The sequence below is a fragment of the Scomber japonicus genome, chromosome 16 (genome assembly GCF_027409825.1).
Source record: "Scomber japonicus isolate fScoJap1 chromosome 16, fScoJap1.pri, whole genome shotgun sequence".
In the NCBI taxonomy this organism is placed as follows: domain Eukaryota; kingdom Metazoa; phylum Chordata; class Actinopteri; order Scombriformes; family Scombridae; genus Scomber; species Scomber japonicus.
Genome location: NC_070593.1, coordinates 30,390,703 through 30,410,355, shown reverse-complemented (window position 1 = coordinate 30,410,355; position 19,653 = coordinate 30,390,703). Strand labels below are relative to the sequence as shown.

At 39.0% G+C, this 19,653-nt stretch overlaps 1 protein-coding gene across 1 annotated transcript in view; it reads left to right on the top strand.

Annotated features, from left to right (window-relative positions):
• adck1 (aarF domain containing kinase 1) overlaps positions 1-5,041 on the top strand; it is an 89,420-nt gene extending 84,379 nt beyond the window's left edge. The window contains exon 11 of the mRNA XM_053336308.1: positions 4,407-5,041. Within this exon, the coding sequence (XP_053192283.1) occupies positions 4,407-4,566 (160 nt within the window). The 3' untranslated portion in view covers positions 4,567-5,041. The remainder of the gene's footprint in view (positions 1-4,406) is intronic.
• The last annotated feature ends 14,612 nt before the right edge of the window (positions 5,042-19,653 follow it).

Sequence of the window (19,653 nt, the reverse complement as noted above, 5' to 3'; positions counted from 1 at the left end):
ACACACAACATTATGAAACAAATCTAACTCCATAAATATGTAATAAACGTTGCCGCATTTTGTAATAAGTTGTTACATATTGCATCAGTTATTACAAAATGCGGGTGTTGCACTTTTTTTATGAAGAAAATGTAAGAATTTAGTGCATTATGTAATAAACCACCAAAATTGATGTATTAATTAGGAAAAACATTACACCATCAAAGCATAGCAGCATGAATCATAAAGAGGATGTTTCATTGGTCAAATCTAAATCAACTATAACTGTATTCATTATAATAGAGAATGTGTCTGAAAGCTCTTAGAGACAAAAACTGGAATAAATGTTACTGACATGAACATTACCGGTGCACTGAAATGTTGGAAGACATACACATGCATTCTGGATTATGTTACACAAATATTATACATAATGGAAGCAGACAAAAAACTGAAAAAAAAAACTTTATTCCAGCTCCATTTCTTTAATGCAACATTGATGTCCTTTGCTACAGTGGATAAAAATAAATGACCATCAAAACTAAACCAACTAAAAACTGCGTAAATAATCTTTCACAGCAATAAGAAATATCTCTAATTATGTTTATGTAATTAAAAAAGGAGGCTATAGGCAATTGCCTATTAGTAAAAAGATTTGAAATATTTCCAGTATACAAGGTATTTACTTTAGCCGTGATGAAAAAAAACTTAAGCAACAGTAGAAAAACTTTCCCTCCAACATAAATTAATCTTAAAACAACCAGTATTTATGTAATATAAAAGATTATCAGTCTGAAAATGAATGAACTATGTACAACAGACTATATGATACTTTATCATATCTTTAAATTATTTCTTTCTTTCTAGTCTCAAAACACAATGATATACTATTTCTTCCAAAAAACGTCCTTGATTGTGAAATGTCCGCAGTCCATGTGCCTCAACACGACCCAGGCCTTCATCCACTTGCTATTCTTTCCAAATAGCTCCTTTAGTCTCAGTGAGAGACCACTCCCACGTCCAGCTCATTAATATAGCTTCACATTGTCATTGTCATGTTCCAGCTGAAGGCTTTCAGCTAAAGACTCCCTGATGAAAATTTACAGAAGAACTTGTGATGTAAGGTCATGAAAAAGGTTAGTCAGCATCTAGTATCAACTGAATCATATATGACAGCAATTCTGTCGGCAGGTTGGGCATGTCAGAATTTCCATCCTCATATGGAAGAGCATCATCATGGGGTATATCCAGGGGATCATGATGGTGTTGATCCAGGGTACAGTCATCGGGTTCATCATGAAATGGTGATGGTTTTCATCAAATGTAGCATCATGGCATTCATTCAGGGCACTATCTGGTTCAGCATCTTCTTGGTTTGATTCACACCCATATCTTTGAAATAACCTTTCTCTCTCAGGTTCCACAATATTCTCAATGAATGAAGAAACTGGCCCTTCCTGAGGTAATGTTCTCCAGGCCCCTCTGCAATGTGTCCAACGACCAGTAATACCAAACTTTCTGATATAATAGAAGCAGCATCAGTGCCCAGTGTGGAGATAATAAGAAATTGGACATTGATAATCTCAGCTGCCCTTTGTAGTGTTTGTAGTGTGATTGCCATAGGTCCCACATTGCGACATGCTATCCAAATATGCATCCCAGTCATTTCCATCAACATAGTGAGACAAAGGTGTTCCATTTATGACTTGAGATTTTGGACTATTTCATCCCTTAGTTACTGCTGATCTGAATATTCCTAATGAAGCAAGCGGATCAACCATAGCACTAAACTGGCAATTTCCATCAGGTGCTGGGTCAAACCGTTGCATGGAGTTATAGTCCCTCAGTTTGTCTCCATGTGTGTATGGCATCAAAAGTGGATGTAAATGTTGCACTGACTTTAAAGACTTAGAGCACATTTTTCTTGCTGTGGCGTTGCACAGGTCACATCAGTCACAAAGAACCATTTTTCTGCACTTCAGCGTTACCAGGAATCTGAAACTGAACTTTGTGTTTTGAAAGCTTCAGGTTACGTTTCATGATCCTACCAGGCAACACCTGATACCTTTTTGAAACTCAATGGGTGCCATCTTTCACTCTGACCAAAACAGTTGTTTCACTTACATGATAAACAGATGGAGGATTTTTTTAGATGCATGCCGGATCATCCGGTTACTGCAATGCTCAGTTGCTTTCTTTGCCATTTGTCTTTGTCTTCTAGGCCGCTGTTTCAGGGAGGGTAAATTACTTTGTGGATTATTTATGGATTGTTCACCACTGGATGAAGACCCTGCCAGGGGATGCATTACTATGTTACTTTTTCTTCCATAGTATACTTCAATTCCAGCTTAAAAATACCTTTGGGTCTTCATTTAGTAATATGATGGAAATTGTTTAACCCAATTCACCCCTTTCCTCTGACAATTCACACAGTCATACATGATCTTTTTCCTCAGCACTCTCACCTTTCCTTGGCTTTGGGGACGGTACAGTGAACTCTCAATTATTCTCACTTGCATCGATTCCATCAGCCTTCGCACTGCTCCTCTAAACTCTCTTCCTTGATCATGCTTCAAAACTCGGGGTGGACCATTTTCAGTGTAGATATCACAAAGATGTTTTGTAATCTCTGAGCTGTCTTTACTTTTTAATGGTTTCAGACATGTGCGTTAACTAAAGACATCAATTACAGTGAGGCTTTAATGATAGGTGAAACGACCATGTTTGATCTTCCACTTTCTTTCACATCAAAGAGGTCAATCTGATGCCAATCCTGTACTTCTTTGACCCTGATGGGCCTCAGAATGGGTATATTTCCAAATCTGGCCTTGTGGAGTTGGTAGCGTCTGGAGCTTCTTTCTAATTCCACAGTAGCTCATTTAGTCGCTTGTTCAGCTTCCTTGCACCTGAACCCCTTGTGTCATCCAAAACTTTTTTTTTTTTACAATGCCGCCAGTTTTAGAATTCAAAACCAATGGCTTCCCGGCACACAGTAAGGTCTCTCCATCCTCACTCAGAGAGTAAAGATTTCTATTCCTCTACACCGTCACCAGAGCGGTTTGTTGCACTCTTGTGCGTTCAGTAAATGTATCATTTACTTTGGCAAGTATCAATGAAAATTTACCGGCCAGTTTGGCTGGTAATGAATAAGGCAAATCGTTATGGTTATTTGTCCTGTCAGTGCTATTCCCACATTTCCCTTTGTTTACGTTTGTGTGCTTGCTTGCGTGCGTGCAGAAATAAAACCAATTTAAAGAAACATGTATGCAATTGGTCATAGATGGAATAAAGTTTTTTTTTCAGTTTTTTGTCTGCTTCCATTATGTATAATATTTGTGTAACATAATCCAGAATGCATGTGTATGTCTTCCAACATTTCAGTGCACCGGTAATGTTCATGTCAGTAACATTTATTCCAGTTTTTGTCTCTAAGAGCTTTCAGACACATTCTCTATTATAATGAATACAGTTATAGTTGATTTAGATTTGACCAATGAAACATCCTCTTTATGATTCATGCTGCTATGCTTTGATGGTGTAATGTTTTTCCTAATTAATACATCAATTTTGGTGGTTTATTACATAATGCACTAAATTCTTACATTTTCTTCATAAAAAAAGTGCAACACCCGCATTTTGTAATAACTGATGCAATATGTAACAACTTATTACAAAATGCAGCAATGTTTATTACATATTGCGTTCAATCACTTTGAGATTGTTGAAATGTAAAGTGTAATACAAATTAAATTTGTTGTTATTATTATTATTATTATTATTATTATTATTATTAAGAATTTGATTACAAAATGTGGCAGATTATTACATAATGAGATAAAAATGTATTACATTATTACATAATGCACCGTTATTACATAATGTGGCGCTACAGACTATAATGAATTAATTTTGGACCTGCTGGTACAATTTAATAAATAATTTAATTTATTTTGAAATACCTTTATTTATATGACCTTTCCACACCCTAGTACTATTATTTAAATGAAGCTAAATATAGAGGCAATTTGGTTAATGTTTATAAGAGATTCATTATCTGCCTCCATTTTCTACGGTGAGAATTAAATATATATTTTATGTGACATCATCTTTAAGTGATTTCAAAGAACGTCCATGTGTAGGATGTGATATGAAACATAGTCATTCATTATTTTTCACACTACAGATGTGAAATATAAATGTGAAATACAAGCTCTTCCACAGTTGTGATGTGCATTCATTAATGTCATATTGTTGCTGTTTGTTTTGGATATATGGGTCATTAGAAAATTATTAGAAAAAGAAAACATTTTAATGATTGAACATAATGCCTTCAATTTTTTGGACTAAACCCCCTTCTTCTTATTATTATCATTATTATTATTATTATTATTATCATTATTATTGTTATTCTCTGCTCTGCTCGACAGACATAAGAGGAGTAAGATTCAGTCCAGGAGGAGGCGTCTGCAGATCACACTGGCAGAGTCTTTCTTCCTGTGGAGACTCAGCATGTATGAATTGTTCCTGTGGCTGAGGGGCTCTGTGTTGGGACACTGGCTGACTGCTCTGCTGGAAATGCTGCACTGAGATGGGCTATAACATTAACAAGAGGCTGCAACTGTTGGCTCGTGGAGTGAATGTGTTCCACTTATGTTATTATTCAGTTTGGTAACACTTCATTTTAGGGGTCCTCAAATACCTAAAATTTCTGGTAGCTTAATTTCCAACTAGTTTCTGTGTAACATCTACTGAGCAGGCCACTAAATTGAAGCCAACTGTTAGAGCTTAATTTCCAAATATCTTCTGCCTACCATCTACATTCTTGCCAATCTCTGTATAATAATAATAATTTCAGCAGATCAGTCCAATTTTGTACTAAATTTCCGAAATGTTCTTTTTTTTGTAGCCACCATAAACCGCTAACTACCCACAAATACAACTTCATAAACAAGACTGAAGTTACTAATTGCCCATTGCTCATTCCTTCTGATACGAAACTGCATTTATGTTGTTACTTTTAAACCTTAAATAAGGATCTAATGTCTTTAAAAATGTGTTTAACCACTCCATCACAGTGTTTTTGGCCAATCGGTGTTTCCATTCGCTCAGTCTTAGGTTCGTTTAAGGAGCTGTTGCTCTCTATGTCCTGTGTATGACACCCTGTCTGTGGATGCACAGAGTGACAAAGTTGACTTGATAATGTGACAGTCTTTGACATACTCTAATAATCTATGATGATGTTGCTTCCAGGATTTAAATATTTGCACAAAAGTGGGACCATCTCCTATCTTCTTCTTCTACTACTTATCACCAGCTTCAGAATTAGCCTACTGTCATTTCCTGTCACTTCCAACATACCAAAAGCCCAGGACCTGCCTCAAACTGGCTTCTCGTGTACTGCAATGACAGAAATAAAACAAGAGTATGAGAAGGATATTGTTTGTAACATACACAGTCACTCTCAGATAATGATTTATACTTGAAGGGGTAAAAGGAAATGTAGCATCCTAGGCTACTTTCATTTATAGAACCCGATTGTTAGAGTTTAAATATTTTTCAGATGTCATTGACTTGTTCACAAAGTTTTGCATACTTCTTGTCATACAAGTGTTTCTGGTTAATGCAAGGCTCTAATGCAAACATTTTAATCAAGGGGCAAGGGGCAATACATTTCTCTCACTCATTATAACAAATGCTCTTCCTACTCCTATGCACATCTTCTTCACTCAGCCTTTTTAGTTCATACTACATAAAAAAGTTGTGACATTTGTCAGTGTGCCACTACTTCCCAATATAGTTTGCTCAATCCTTGGCACAAACTTTTTTGGCACAGAACATAAATAATGGGAAATGATTGTACTATTAACTATTTTGACGAGACACAAATACAATTACTGCAGTTCTTAGCTATGTCCACAAGGTGTCAACTAGTCCAAACTTAGGTTGCATAGCAGAGACTTGTTTAGGATAACAATGAACCCTACTATACTGTTTAAGCAGCAGTTATTAAACCAAATGAAGCATGCCTTGGAAAATAAGACAACTGCAACTTGGCACATTCAGATATTTTTGGCTTCAAACTAAATGAGAAGGGTGAACATGTTAACCAGCTGGGCTTTCCCAACCTGTGAGTACAGGGTAGGCTACACAAATGGTAAAAGGAAATGCAGGCTTTAAATAGGGTACACATATTTATTGAATGAATGTCCAACAGGACACCATAAAAAATCAACAATAAAAATAACAAACAAAAACCAAAATAATCACCTTGGCATCCGGAACTACATGCAGCATTACTGGACATGTAAAAAACCTTTATTATCTTACATATGTGCTGCACCTATTTTTTCTATTAAAGTCCATGTAAAGTAAGAATAAATATGTGTTTGTTTCTGAGTTTGACATACCACAGAAAAGTGTGTTGTTAACCACCCTGCCAAATTTGAATGATAAAAAAAATCGCCAAATATATGAAATTAGGCTTCAAAGTTGTGTAAAAATCAGCCTCTTTCTCTGCTCCCAAACGCTGTGGGAGTGCCCGCCGAGTTTGCTGAAGCCCCGCCCCCTACCAAGTGTCACCTGTCAATCAAAGTCACCACCTCTACCAGAGACATGGACGCTATGTCTGAGAGCTTTTTGCTGCTAGCTCTGCAGCTAACTCTGCAGCTAACTCAGCTAACTGGCTAACTGTAGACTGTAATAGTGTGTGCTGAATGTATTTATACCTCTACAGCAGCAGGGGCGGGTTTATGCTAATCACCGCTGCATTTTCAGACCCGCCCACTTAATCCTGAACATAGAAATCTTGAAACACAGTTTGTGAAACCTAGCTCCACAATTCAAATCTAAATGGTTGAAATGCTTTTTACACCTTTTTTAGAAATATATTTATGACCTATTTAATGTGTTTAGAAGAACATGTCTGAATTCACTTTACACAGTCTTTAAGATATTTATTTTGTTCAAGAAAAAGGACTGAGAGGGGATTTTACTTAATTTTACTCATGCATATTTTAATGTTGAAAAAAAATTAATCACTATAATTGCTTGAATGTTCTACCTCATATTTGTGAAATATTTTGCTCTTTGGAAAGTGTCATGTTCTGATAAAGAACTGTTTAAAACCACAATTAACCGTCTGGTTTCTTCAACTTTTACTCAGGTGCAAAAATCTAATTATTTGACATTCATTGGGGTAATTATCAATATTGACTGATATGAACATTTTTGTGCTGAAATTTTTGGCCATATCACCAAGCCCTTCTGCAAATACAACGGGATCGTTTGACACACTGGTGTATTTGGGTGACCCCTTTATTAAATTCCCTGGGTTTCCTTGTATGAAATACACCTTTCACCTTTCCATGATATTCCGGAATTATTCTGTGACCAATGGGAACCAACTGGGTTTTGGAGGGGTGGCTAATGGGGGACACAGTAATGTCAATATGTCTCTTCTTACACTCAGTCAGAGAGCATAATCTGACTTTTACAGCTTGCTTGAATTACTTGTTTTCTGTATTTTAATGTAAGGGTTGTTCCCATCTATTACCTACATGCAATAACCATACTGTGTTAATCCCAGTTTTTGAAAGTGGTGAATTTAATGCTCATTTTAGTTATTGCAGTGGCTGTTTGGTAACTTAAGGGGAGATGAGGATGTATTCCCTTTGAGTGAGAAACTGGTGACTCTCCAGCTGCCATTTGAACAAACAGATCTGTGCTCATGTGCCAATGCTAACAGTTCAGCTGGCTAGTTCCCGGGCTAACGGTTAGCTGTGTTGGGTCTTAACCATGTGGTCAGATAAACACAGGCCTACTTGTAAACTCTGAAGCCTGACCACGTGGCCGTCTTTGTCCCTTTAGCACGTTCCTATTTTGCCTACAGAAGGAAGAAAAATATTTCTTCATGGAGACATGGATAAGTCCATTCTGCTGTGTTTCCTCACTGCCCAACGAGAAACCAGCCACCACCAGCCCTCAAGGAACCCATCGCATCGATGAACCCGTGCGGTACCCCGCTGAATGACTTAAGACACGTCTGATCACTTCCTTCTGGGCAGAGACCATTTTTATTGTGTGTTTGCCAGCTTTATTGGTATTGTGAATTGATGGACCACTGAGTCCCTTTTGACAAAGCAACTACTGCTTCCCACAATGGCAGGACTCCGCTGTGAGACAATGCTTCTTTCCTTTCCTCTCTCTTGCTTCTAACCCTGTAACACACACACACAGACACCCCCTTTTGCAGCACTCTGTCCCTTGCCATCTCATGACCAGACGTTATTTGACAGCATACACACAATCACCTGTATGTGTGTAATCATGTTGTGTTAAACTTAGTGTTAATTGTATTCATTCTTGAATACAATTAACTTTCAGTTAAATAATGTAAAATAAAATAAATTCTGCTGAACCTTTTAAAGCAAAGTCTTTTGTGATTATTGTGTTTATTTGTTGTGATAATCAGAATAATAGCTTGAACAATAAATTGAATAAACAGAGCTGATGTATGCCCCTCCTTTTTTTAATTATTATTATTATTTAACAACTTCTTCTTCTCAGGCATCCTGAAAAATCATGTAATGGCTCACCTGAAACTTCTGTCTGACATCCTCAAAAACATCACCTTTCACAGAGTTCACTGCCTCAGACATAGGACCAGAACCCATTATCGCAAAATTTGAAGGGCACAGCAAGAGCTGAATAGGTGACGAGGATTTTAAATTCTGTTCTTTCACTGGAAGCCAGTCCAGTGAAGCCAAAATATGAGTCATAATACAAATGTTCCTAGTTTTTGTCAGTACACATGCAGTTGGAGGGTCTTTAGAGACGTGTTAGGGCAGCCTGATAATAAGAGTTGAGATCATTTTGTGCTGACAATCAGGTGGCAGGCAGGGCTGTGAGCCTAGGCGTGCTGAACCCTGGCTTGTGGCGCTTTAGGTATTTTACAAGAATGCTTCCTGCAGTTAAAATGTCTTTACATATGTTTTTATTATATTCACACTCTTTTCGGTCCTATCTACAAGTTCAATTATCTAACCACATGCTATATATGCTGACACATCCATAGTCACAAACTGAGCTGTTACATAAACTCACAGCTTGGATTAGATCTTTGTAAAGGATGAAAACATCTACTTTGCAAAAAATAGTTGCCCTTAGAAAAAAACTGACATTTTACTGACGGGTATGGAGCACTGAGGGACAGTGATGGCAATAAAGATATGTTGAAATAAAGACAGAGGAAGAGAGAAGGTGAATCCATTAAGACTTTTACTGCCTTCCAAGAGTATATATCCTAAGGGCACAGGGAGTGGTTGCCACCAAAGTGCTATTGATCACATCACTCTGTTATCTCCTCCACTTCAGAGTATATAAGTCATGCCTTGCCCACAGGGAGTATTGAGCTGTGTGTGTGCGCGCATGTGTGCGCGCACACACACAGTTTGTTTATGTTTGTGTGTGTGTTCTAACACAATTGACAGAACAATGAGTATCAGCTGCGTGTGTGTATGTATGGTGATGGGAGGGTGTATCGACAGATGCATCTCTACATGCCAATGACCTGCAGTGTCAACTTATTGAGCTAGTCCATAATGCAGAGTGATTACACAGCAATTTTAATTCACCCCAGCAAGTAGAATACTAACAGTGTCACCCTGAACACACACACACACATACACACATGCACACACACTAAGAAAAGCTCTGACTTTTTCCTGATTGGTTCACTTAAGTCAGAAGATCACTAAACCCTACTCATGAAAAGCATTTCTTTATATATGACACACTTTCTCTGTGGTAATAAATTCTGAAGTGAAATAAGTAGTAATGGTGTTTACAGTTGTGTCATAACTCTTTGATCAACCATGTTCACAGAGATCTATTGACACTGTAAATAATCATCATCAATCAACCATAACATGAGGGCTGATGACAATGGGGTGCTACAAATGGGATCATCTTATTTTATTACAGTATATACTGACTCTGGCTGTTGGTGATACTGTAGCAGTTTCTGAGATTCTGAGATTTTGTACTTCTGCCCTGTGATATTGGACTTCCTGGTTTCCGACTCTTGGACTGAATAAATTACTTGAGAACTGATTCTGCCTGCCTGCATTTGTGTCCGCCAGTCTCTGTGTTCTGACAGCTTCATGTACTCTAGTCAAATAGTACACTTGTTAATCATTAGCCCCTTGAATACTATTCCTGCTGCCTGTGTATGCAAAACAGTGGCAGTGACCAGTGCATGAGTTTTATCAGAATTTAGAAGCAGAACATTTGTTGGTATTCAGTTTTACACAGCAGCCAAGCAGGCCTCTTCGGAGTTATAATAACTCCAAAAAGGTCTGCTTGGCTCCTAGCTATAATTAGGAGTGTGGGTATGATCATCAGTGTTTACAGTCACCTAGTGTGTTGTTACATCCCATCCTCAGGGACTGAAAATAAAAGAATCAGAAATGTGGCCACTCCCCCTCTTTATTCACTCGCTAGCTTGCCTGTACTGTTAGCTTTGTTGCACTCTCTTCTTTCTATAGCTGTTTTTAAAACAAGTCAGAAAGCTGACAGCAAAGCCTAACATTACTTTTAACTTGAAAAAGAAAGAGAAATGTATTTCCTTCATCCTAAACTGGTCCTAAATATACTAGATACTAGAATACTTCTTTGTTTTTTTCAATCAAGCAGTACACAAGGAACTTACTTCATTAGACTTTGATCACAATGATGTTCTCTGACAAAAACTAGGGAAAGATATAATAATACTCTCACTTCAATCAATCACACAATCCAGAATAGAGTTTAAAAAGGTCATGGCCCTTAATGGTCAGGCTCCATCATATCTTAAAGAGCTCATAGTACCTTATGAACCTACCAGAACACTGCGCTCCCAGCATGCAGGCCTATACTTGTGGTTCCTAGTATCTCCAAGAGTAAAAAAGGAGGCAAAGCCTTCAGTTGTCAGGCTCCTCTCCTGTGGAACCATCTTCCAGATTTGGTGGGGGGGGCAGACACCCTCCCTACATTTAAGAGTAGGCTTGAAACTTTCCTTTTTGATAAATCTTATAGTTAGGGCCGGCCAGGCTTGTCCTAGACCAGCTCCTAGTTTATGCTGCTATAGGCTTAGACTGCCGGGAGACTTCCCATGATGCACTGATCTTCTCTCTCCTCCTCCCTCTCTTTCTGTTCACATTCATGTACCATTAATACATTTTACTCGTAACTTCTTCTTTGTCTTTTGGCTCTCTTGTCTCACAGGTTCCTATAAAAGTCAATGGCGTCGACCGGTCCTGATGACACCCATGCTTTCTGCTGTTATTATTATCATTAGTCATCCTCCTATTAAGATCATTATTGTTACTGTGCTTCTCTTTTGCTCTTCTCTCTCTCTCCCTCCCCTCTCTCTTGCTCTTCTCTTTCTCTCCCTCCCCTCTCTCTTGCTCTTCTTCTTTCTCTCTCACCTCAACCAGCCAAGGCAGATGGCTGCCCTTCTAGAGCTCAATTATCAAGGTTTCTTCCCGTTGAAGAGAATTCTTTTCTTTAATCTTTGTTTGTTGAGCTGTCGAGAGCAGAGACAACCTGGGATTCATTACTGTATATGATTATAAGACTGCAGATATTGCAAAGGTAACTGGAGATGTAGCACTAATTTCATATATAATCTCTGAAAAAAGTTTGTGGTAGATGCGATACTACAAGACGGTAAGAGAATAATGCTCTTCAAGTCTTCAAGTGTATATGTGTGTGTGAGAGAGAGAGAGGGAGAGGGAGAGAGAGAGAGAGAGAGAGAGAGAGAGAGAGAGAGAGAGAGAGAGAGAGAGAGAGAGAGAGAGATAAGATAATGGTAGCGTAAAGGCCATTACAGCAGGTGCAAAGGTACTGTCTATATTGTTTATAACAATAACTCACTACTAAATGACCAAACTAAAAACAGCTAGACAAATGAGTTTATTAGCTATTGCGTGTAGTCGTGGTAATGTAGCCAATGACTTATATTTTTTCTGAATGAATGCTCAAACAGATACTGAAAGTTTGTATACTTGTATGACAAAAGAATTACATCTTGAACATGAACCAAAGGGTTAACACAGACATTTTATGCAAATGTATGGTCATTTTGCTGTGAACTAAAAAGTTTGAATGTATAGACTCACACAAACACAGGGACCATTGAACCTACAGTTCACATGGCAAACAGTAATGAATATTGATAAAAGCTCTTGATTAGAACAACATAAGTGAGCTAAAATGTGTCTTTAATTCAATTCAGCCAGTTCTCTCAATGGGCCGCGGGTATCTTATTGATAAATTCTACTATGAATTCCAAATTAAGCAAACCGCACCACATCATGTTGTATGCAGTGACTGCCATTCGATTTTTAATAAGAGCAAAATATCAGCTTCATTGTAACTAACAAAACATTACCAAAAGGTCTGACTGAATGAACCCTCTGTCAGGAGGATAAAAAGGAGAAAGCCAGAGGGAGAGGGGGAGAGAGAGGATAGGAGGGAAGAAAAGAAACACTTACCCTGTACTTACCTCAGTGGCGAGAGAGGCAGAATGTGATCTGTGCTGTTTTGTGAACAGCGTGGGACAATCGACTGTGACACCTCATTTATTACCTTGAACACACTGGAACAGAGGCACAATGACATTGCAATCGCCCACGCTGCAGTCAGGCCAGTGGCGTCTTTCTCCAACATATGGAACAAGCTGGTTTACCCACCTAGTACCTGAGTATGACTGAACAGTCAGAGTTTGTTAAAGTTGTTTTTTGACTCAAAAATCGAATGACACAGTGAACCATTACATTTGAGGATAACACAATTTTGGTTTATGGTTAAGGTTATGTCTTGTCATAGATTTAAAAAATACTTATTCAGGACTTCCGGTAATGGGGGCAAGATGATGAGCAGTCTTAGCCTCTTGCTCTGTTGCTAATCCTGCAGTTTATACACTTTAAACATTCCTAACCGCTTTAAAGATCAAAACATGTTGGGAGTATATATTTGTATGAGTAAATATGTCAGTAAATAACTATTTGTATTTATTTTTATTTCATTATGTTATTTATTTTTTGCTAAGGTGCCATCAACTTGATTTGCTTTAACTCAAGAGGGGGCATACATGTATGTTTGGTGGGGTGGGTCATTATAATAGTGTCATACATTATATAAGAAAGCTGGCAGCTGTACCATGTTCTGCACTGTGATGAAAATGAATAAAAACATGGTTAAAAAAAAAGAGTTATTCACTGAGCACCCAAAGACCACAGCACACAAACTGAACACACCCATAATGTTGCAATTGCAGCTAAATGCTAAAATGCTCATGGTGGACCAACTTTAAGAGAGGTGTACAAAGCTTTTCTGCTATTGTGAGCTTTTTGGCTCAGATTATGCATTTAAAATAAACAAGCAAAGTGGCAAAGAGAAGTTCTATGCAGGGCAGATTGTGGAGGACCTGTGAAGCTTAATATTTCCTTGTTGCACCCACTATAGTCTCGATGCTACTTTTATCCACTAGTGTGGATTTAATATTATTTTCTGATTGATCTTAGAAAGGCTATACTGAGGTGATTGTATTTATAATGTATAATCTGTTGTAGGCATAGGCTACAAAGTGCCTGTCCATGGCTAGAAAAATAGTCATGTTATTGGGCCTGCTGTGATGTTATTACAGTGTTTAAAATACTTGTTTTGTTCATTTTGGACTACTGCATCATGTTCAAAACTAGCTTTGGATAAAAGCACTTGCCAAATGACAAAATTCCTCAAGTCAGTCTCAAATGTCTGCCCATAGATATTCATTCTTGACCTTTGGAAACTGTAACTGTAACAAAATGTGCTAATGTTTGTCCAAACTTCTTATACTTTGACTTTAACATGTGGGTGGGTGACCTTTCATTTCATCCTTCCACTGACAGAGTGAAGGTGAGAGGGGGAGGGTTTATCAAAGTGTTGTTTCTTTCTCTTTCTTTGAGAGGAGGAGAGAGGGGCAGAAAGAGAGAGCTACTCTTATTAGCCATGGCAAGCCTGGGTGGGTCTGTGTGATAGAGATGGATGATCCTCCTGTGGCTAACACACACACAAAGACAGACAATCAGACACACACACGTACACACACACACGCACACACAGAGAGAGAGAGAGAAAGAGAGAGAGTATATCATTTGTAGATCAATCAATCAATCTTTATTTATATAGCACCAAATCACAACAAAAGTCTCCTCAAGGCACTTTACACATAGAGCAGGTCTAGACTGTACTCTTAAAATTTAAATTGGGGTCTCTTTAAATTTCATTTAAGAGGGAAGGGGGGGTTGTAGAGAGGAAAGAAAGAAAGGATAGGAGAGATAAGCACATTTAAAAATCAACAATGAAGCTAGAAGGTCCGGGACTGGAATCTGTCATCCGGACGTCTACAGGCCCAGATTACCTGTGAGATAAGAAAGCACAGACAACTCCGGGGAAGAAGTTTAGGTTATTGAATGCATTAATAGTACATGAATGTTAATGGATATAGATGGATGGATAGAGAGAGAGAGCGGGAGGAGGAGAGAGGAGCTCAGTGCATCATAGGAAGTCCCCTGGCAGTCTAAGCCTATAGCAGCATAAACTAGGAGCTAACTAAGGAGCCCTAACTATAAGCTTTATCAAAAAGGAAAGTTTTAAGCCTACTCTTAGATGTAGAGAGGGTGTCTGCCACCCCCGACCCCATCTGGATGATGGTTCCACAGGAGAGGAGCCTGATAGCTGAAGGCTCTGCCTCCTGTTCTACTTTTAGAGATACTAGGAACCACAAGTAAGCCTGCATGTTGGGAGTGCAGTGTTCTAGTAGGTACATAAGTTACTATCAGCTCTTTAAGATATGATGGAGCCTGACCATTAAGAGCTTTGAAGGTGAGGAGGAGGATTTGAAATTCTATTCTGAATTTTACATGTAGCAATTTTGGATGTTTAAATTTATAAGCTCTAGTTATCAGGGGCACCACCTGAATTAATGGCTTTACGAGTGAATATTATTAACTATACACTACTAATAAATGATGTATAAATCAATGTAATGATGAACTTGCAATACAATATGGATTCAACAGATTGTTAGCGACATGAATGAAAGATGATGGTGAATGATGAATTTAAATTAAGGATATGTAATTATGTGGAAACTAAGAAAACTTGTAAGTTTTACTGAGTTTTACTTTTAAAGAAAATTTTAATTACTCGCTCTGACATCAACCCTTGATTAAAGCAATATTTGGATCCTACTTTCATCCATGGAGGGTCTCAGCTGTCCGTCCTACAGAACCACGCGTACGCACACCAAGTGGAAGATCTCAGAGAGCGTCGCAGGTCCGGGCGGGGTGAGGATGGTCCGGGTCAGCTGGCCTTCCGTCAGACTGCCTGGCTCCGGTGGTTGTCTGCTAGCAGCCTCTCGGTTATGATGAGTCGTAGGATTGACAGGCGTTTATCTGCAGAACAGCACTCTTTGGTTGATGAAAGATGGAGGAAAAAGTGTTTAATAACTTTCTGGAGAGATCTCAGCGTTGGCCACACGTCAAAATCCTCAAAAATGTCAAAAAAACAGGCTGAATGCAAAACTTAATGACGTGTTTACTATTAAAGGCCTTTTCGATTGCTGACGAAAAACACAAAATTACAAAAACTGGCGGAGTTGATCATAAGATTTCTCTATACACTGACAACGTGACCTATTTTGTATCCAACCCTGAGCAATCAATACCACATTTACTCCAGCTTATCAACTCTTTTGGAGAGTTTACGCCAATTATACTATTAACTGGCAGAAGAGCAAGCTCATATCAATCGCTAATGACCTGGACCTACTATTCCTGTCGTCTACACATTTTAAAATAACCTCTGATTATGTGAAATATCTGGGCATTAAAATATCAAAAAAACCAAGTGCCCTTTTCAAACTGAATTTCACGGAAAAATGTAACAAACTCAGACATGTAAACGCTGTCAAGATGGTCTTGCTTAGGCTGACCAAACGTCCTCTTTTGCCCGGGCACTTTTTACGTCCCATCCGGGACGTCCGGGGTTATTTTATTAATTGATAATAATAATGTCCGGTTTTCCTTCTGTGTGTGTAAATGTGTGTATATGTGTGCCCCCCGGTTGTCATTGTTTGGGTTAGCTTGTGTGACGTAATCACCGAGAGGCTGCCCTGTGGGCGGATCTCCAAAACTCACAACAAGAAAGCAGCAGACACCAGCGGTGCAGCTGAAGCGTTCAAGATGCCGAAACGCAAACGCACGTTCACAGATGAATTCCCAGTTTACCAACCTGGTCGGGACATATGGGAGGCTGAGTGCACCGTGTGCAAAGCTGCTACATATGTGTCTGTGTCCAATAAAGGTGCCGGGGACCTCACAGCCCATATGGATCTGAAACTTAACTTTGTAACATAGGGGAGACCGGGGATGGTTGTAACACTTTTTGTCTCAGCTCCTATAACTTGCAGAATGTTTGTGGTAGGGCACTCAAATTTTGACACAAAGTACACTCATTTGTCTACTACAAATAGCAATGTTTTTAACTTCTCCAGTCATCATTCATTATTTGATGTCAAATGCAAGGAGTGCCATTGTTACAACCTACCCCACTGCCAGGGTATGTTGTAACACAACCTGGGGTAAATTGTAACAGTAATATTGAAGAACTAAAAACTGAGACTACACCACAAAATATGCATCTATATAAGTTTATTGTGCGTGTGCCAACACTAAAGCATCGTCCTGTGCTTCACTAAGAACAAAAAGAACTCATCACTGATGGCTAAATGAAGAACAGTGCCAGTGGTATGGATCCTAACATTAGAAGAGCTTTCTTAAAGAACATATTCTGATAATACCTATGAATGTTACACATACAAATGGAAACCTTCAGCAGGAAGTCAGAAGTAGCTCATAATCCACATAAAATTACAGGAAGACGTTTGACAATTAAAACAACAAACATGCACACTGTGTCTGTCTTAAATGATAAAACATGAACTTCAGTGTGTGTATCTGTGTGTTATCCATCTAATCAGAGTGATCAGAGTCACAGTGGTGACAGATGTATGTGGGTTTCCCAGGGGTGCAGTTTTCGTGGGCCCAGAACTTGCAATGTACACATCTGATCCACTTTTCTTTGGGTTTGGAATTTCCAAAGGGCTCCATGCACACAATGCAAAAATCATCTTCATCTGAGGTGTCCTCACCCTTATCCTTGTTCTTCTTGGATCTCTTTTTGGCTGTCTTTCTCTCTGCATTATTTTGTTTGCATTTCCTCTTTCCAAATATGGCCATTTTCACATTCTTCTTACTACTCCTCTTCTTTTCTTCTTCCTCCAAGGCCTGCTTGACTGGTGTATCTGTATAGATGTCTGACTTTCTCCTTCTCCTTGTCGTACCAGTGGTCTTTCTTGGCCCAGCTTTGGGAAATGGTCTTATAGTAGAGGGACTGAACACTTTAGTTAAGGGCTCAGCAGGAGCAGAGGAGGAAGCTGCAGAGGATGTCTGTGGCAGATTGGAGACTGCTGTAGCTGCTGAGGACACCTGAGACAGAGTGGATGCTTCTGTAGCTCCAGAGGACACCTGGGGTAGGGTGGAGGCTTCTGTAGCTGCTGAGGACACCTGGGGTTGGGTGGAGGCTTCTGTAGCTGCTGAGGACACCTGGGACAGAGTGGAGGCTTCTGTAGCTGCAGAGGACATCTGAAGCAGGGTGGAAGCTGCTGTTGTTGCGAGGGAGTCTTGCTGGGAAACTACAGAAGCCATTGAAGCTGGGTCTAGACGGTCAGTCACTTGGGAAGGTGCAAAGTCATGGTCCTGAAAAATGTCTGGGTTAAATGGCCAAATGCCTGTGCATCTGAATCCAGCCTGTATGTTGCTAGGAGATGCAGCAGTGGGCAGAGCTGTTCTCATAAGTGATGGCACATCATAAATGGTCATCGTTTTGGCAGGATTCATCCTCATCCAGGCATCCCCAGCTGAGTTTACAGCCTTCTTCAATGGACCATAGACACTTCGATCTAGTGGTTGAAGTTTGTGTGAGCAATGTGGAGGTAGAGAGAGTAGCACAATTCCATTTGCCTTGCAGTAATTAACTGCTTTCACTGAAATGTGCGAGCTGTGATTGTCAAGCAGGAGTAACACCTTCTTCTCTGGACTGACTTTAGTATGCTTGGCAAAGTGCTCCAGAAACAAGAGAAAATCATTTTCTTGCATCCACCCTGATCCATTGCCACTCCCAACACTACCAGGTGGTCCAAGGTGTACGAAGAGGAGACCGGGGATGGTTGTAACAAAGGGATAGTTGTAACAGCATCACTTTCACCAATAAGGGATAACATATCGAAGTGTCTATGGTCACATCAGTGTCACCTGCTCCATTGTACAGCTGTCCATCTTACAAAGGAGCAATCATCATACTGTGAATCAAAGCAGGTCTCCTCCTCTTGATTCACAGTATGATGATTGCTAAGAGATGTATCCTGAAACTGTGGTAGTCTGATTTAGCTTCCAAAACATATGGAAAAACTGAGATACGAACTTTTCTGGTAACACTCTGAAGTTCTCCATAATATGGAGTCCAGTGCTAGAGCATATGAACGACCAATGATACTCTCTTTACCCACCTACCTTGCCTGTACCTCCTTTGTAAGATGGACTGCTGTACAATGGAGCAGGTGACACTGCTGTGACTTTTGTCCTCAAAGACGTTCCAGCATTGTGTCTACTCCAGTAGAACCACATAAGTAATGCAAAGCTGTGTAACAGCTAAGTTTTAACGAGGGAACAGTAATACGACAAAAAAGGCAAGTCTGGCAGTGCTTCTCTGTCATGCACAGTGCATTTACTTGGAAAATCCCCTGGGCGGATTCAGCTGTCTCTGCTTCCTTTTATATAGTTTCATCTCCAAAGTGTGTAAAGGAAGTTATAAATTATATTCAATATTTATGCTATTTGTTTATTTATTTAGTTTAGCTCTCCTTAAATTGACTTCTGCAGCCAACAAACTTCAAAACACTCAACTTTTACTTTGAAGGTGAGCTGTCTCTGTTTCTTGCTCTCAACTTCTTCTTTCAATTTTCATTGTACATGTTGGATCATAGAATAGGTTGACACTGGCACACTCAATTGCATTGTACATGAAATTAGGAAATACCCCCCAAAATGCGATGTGAATATTATCCTGAAATATTCAAGTTGATGTCATCTTTCCTGTTAGTGTTTACAGCTAATTAATGGCAACACTAGTTGCCAAGTAACTTCTGTAATTTGAATAGGTTACAAGACAATGTTGTAAACTAGGTTCAAATGAATTGTTATTATATGGTATTATTAAAAATTACACAATAATGCTGCAATATATACAACAAAATCCTGTAAAAGGTATCCTGTAAAAGACAATGTTGTTCTTTTTCCAATAATTAACAGCAATTTTACAATACTTTATGGGCAACTTTTTTGTCAAGTATTCATTTTAAATTCTGTATTCAATCTGCATCATTAAAAGTTGCTCTAAATTTAAAGTTAAAAAGAGTCCAATCAGCATCTGTGAATCAGGTTGGCTTTAGAGATGAAATAACAAAGTATGTGCACCATGCAGTCTCAAACCTGATTTGAGCCCGACAGGACATGTGTCAGTATATGTATG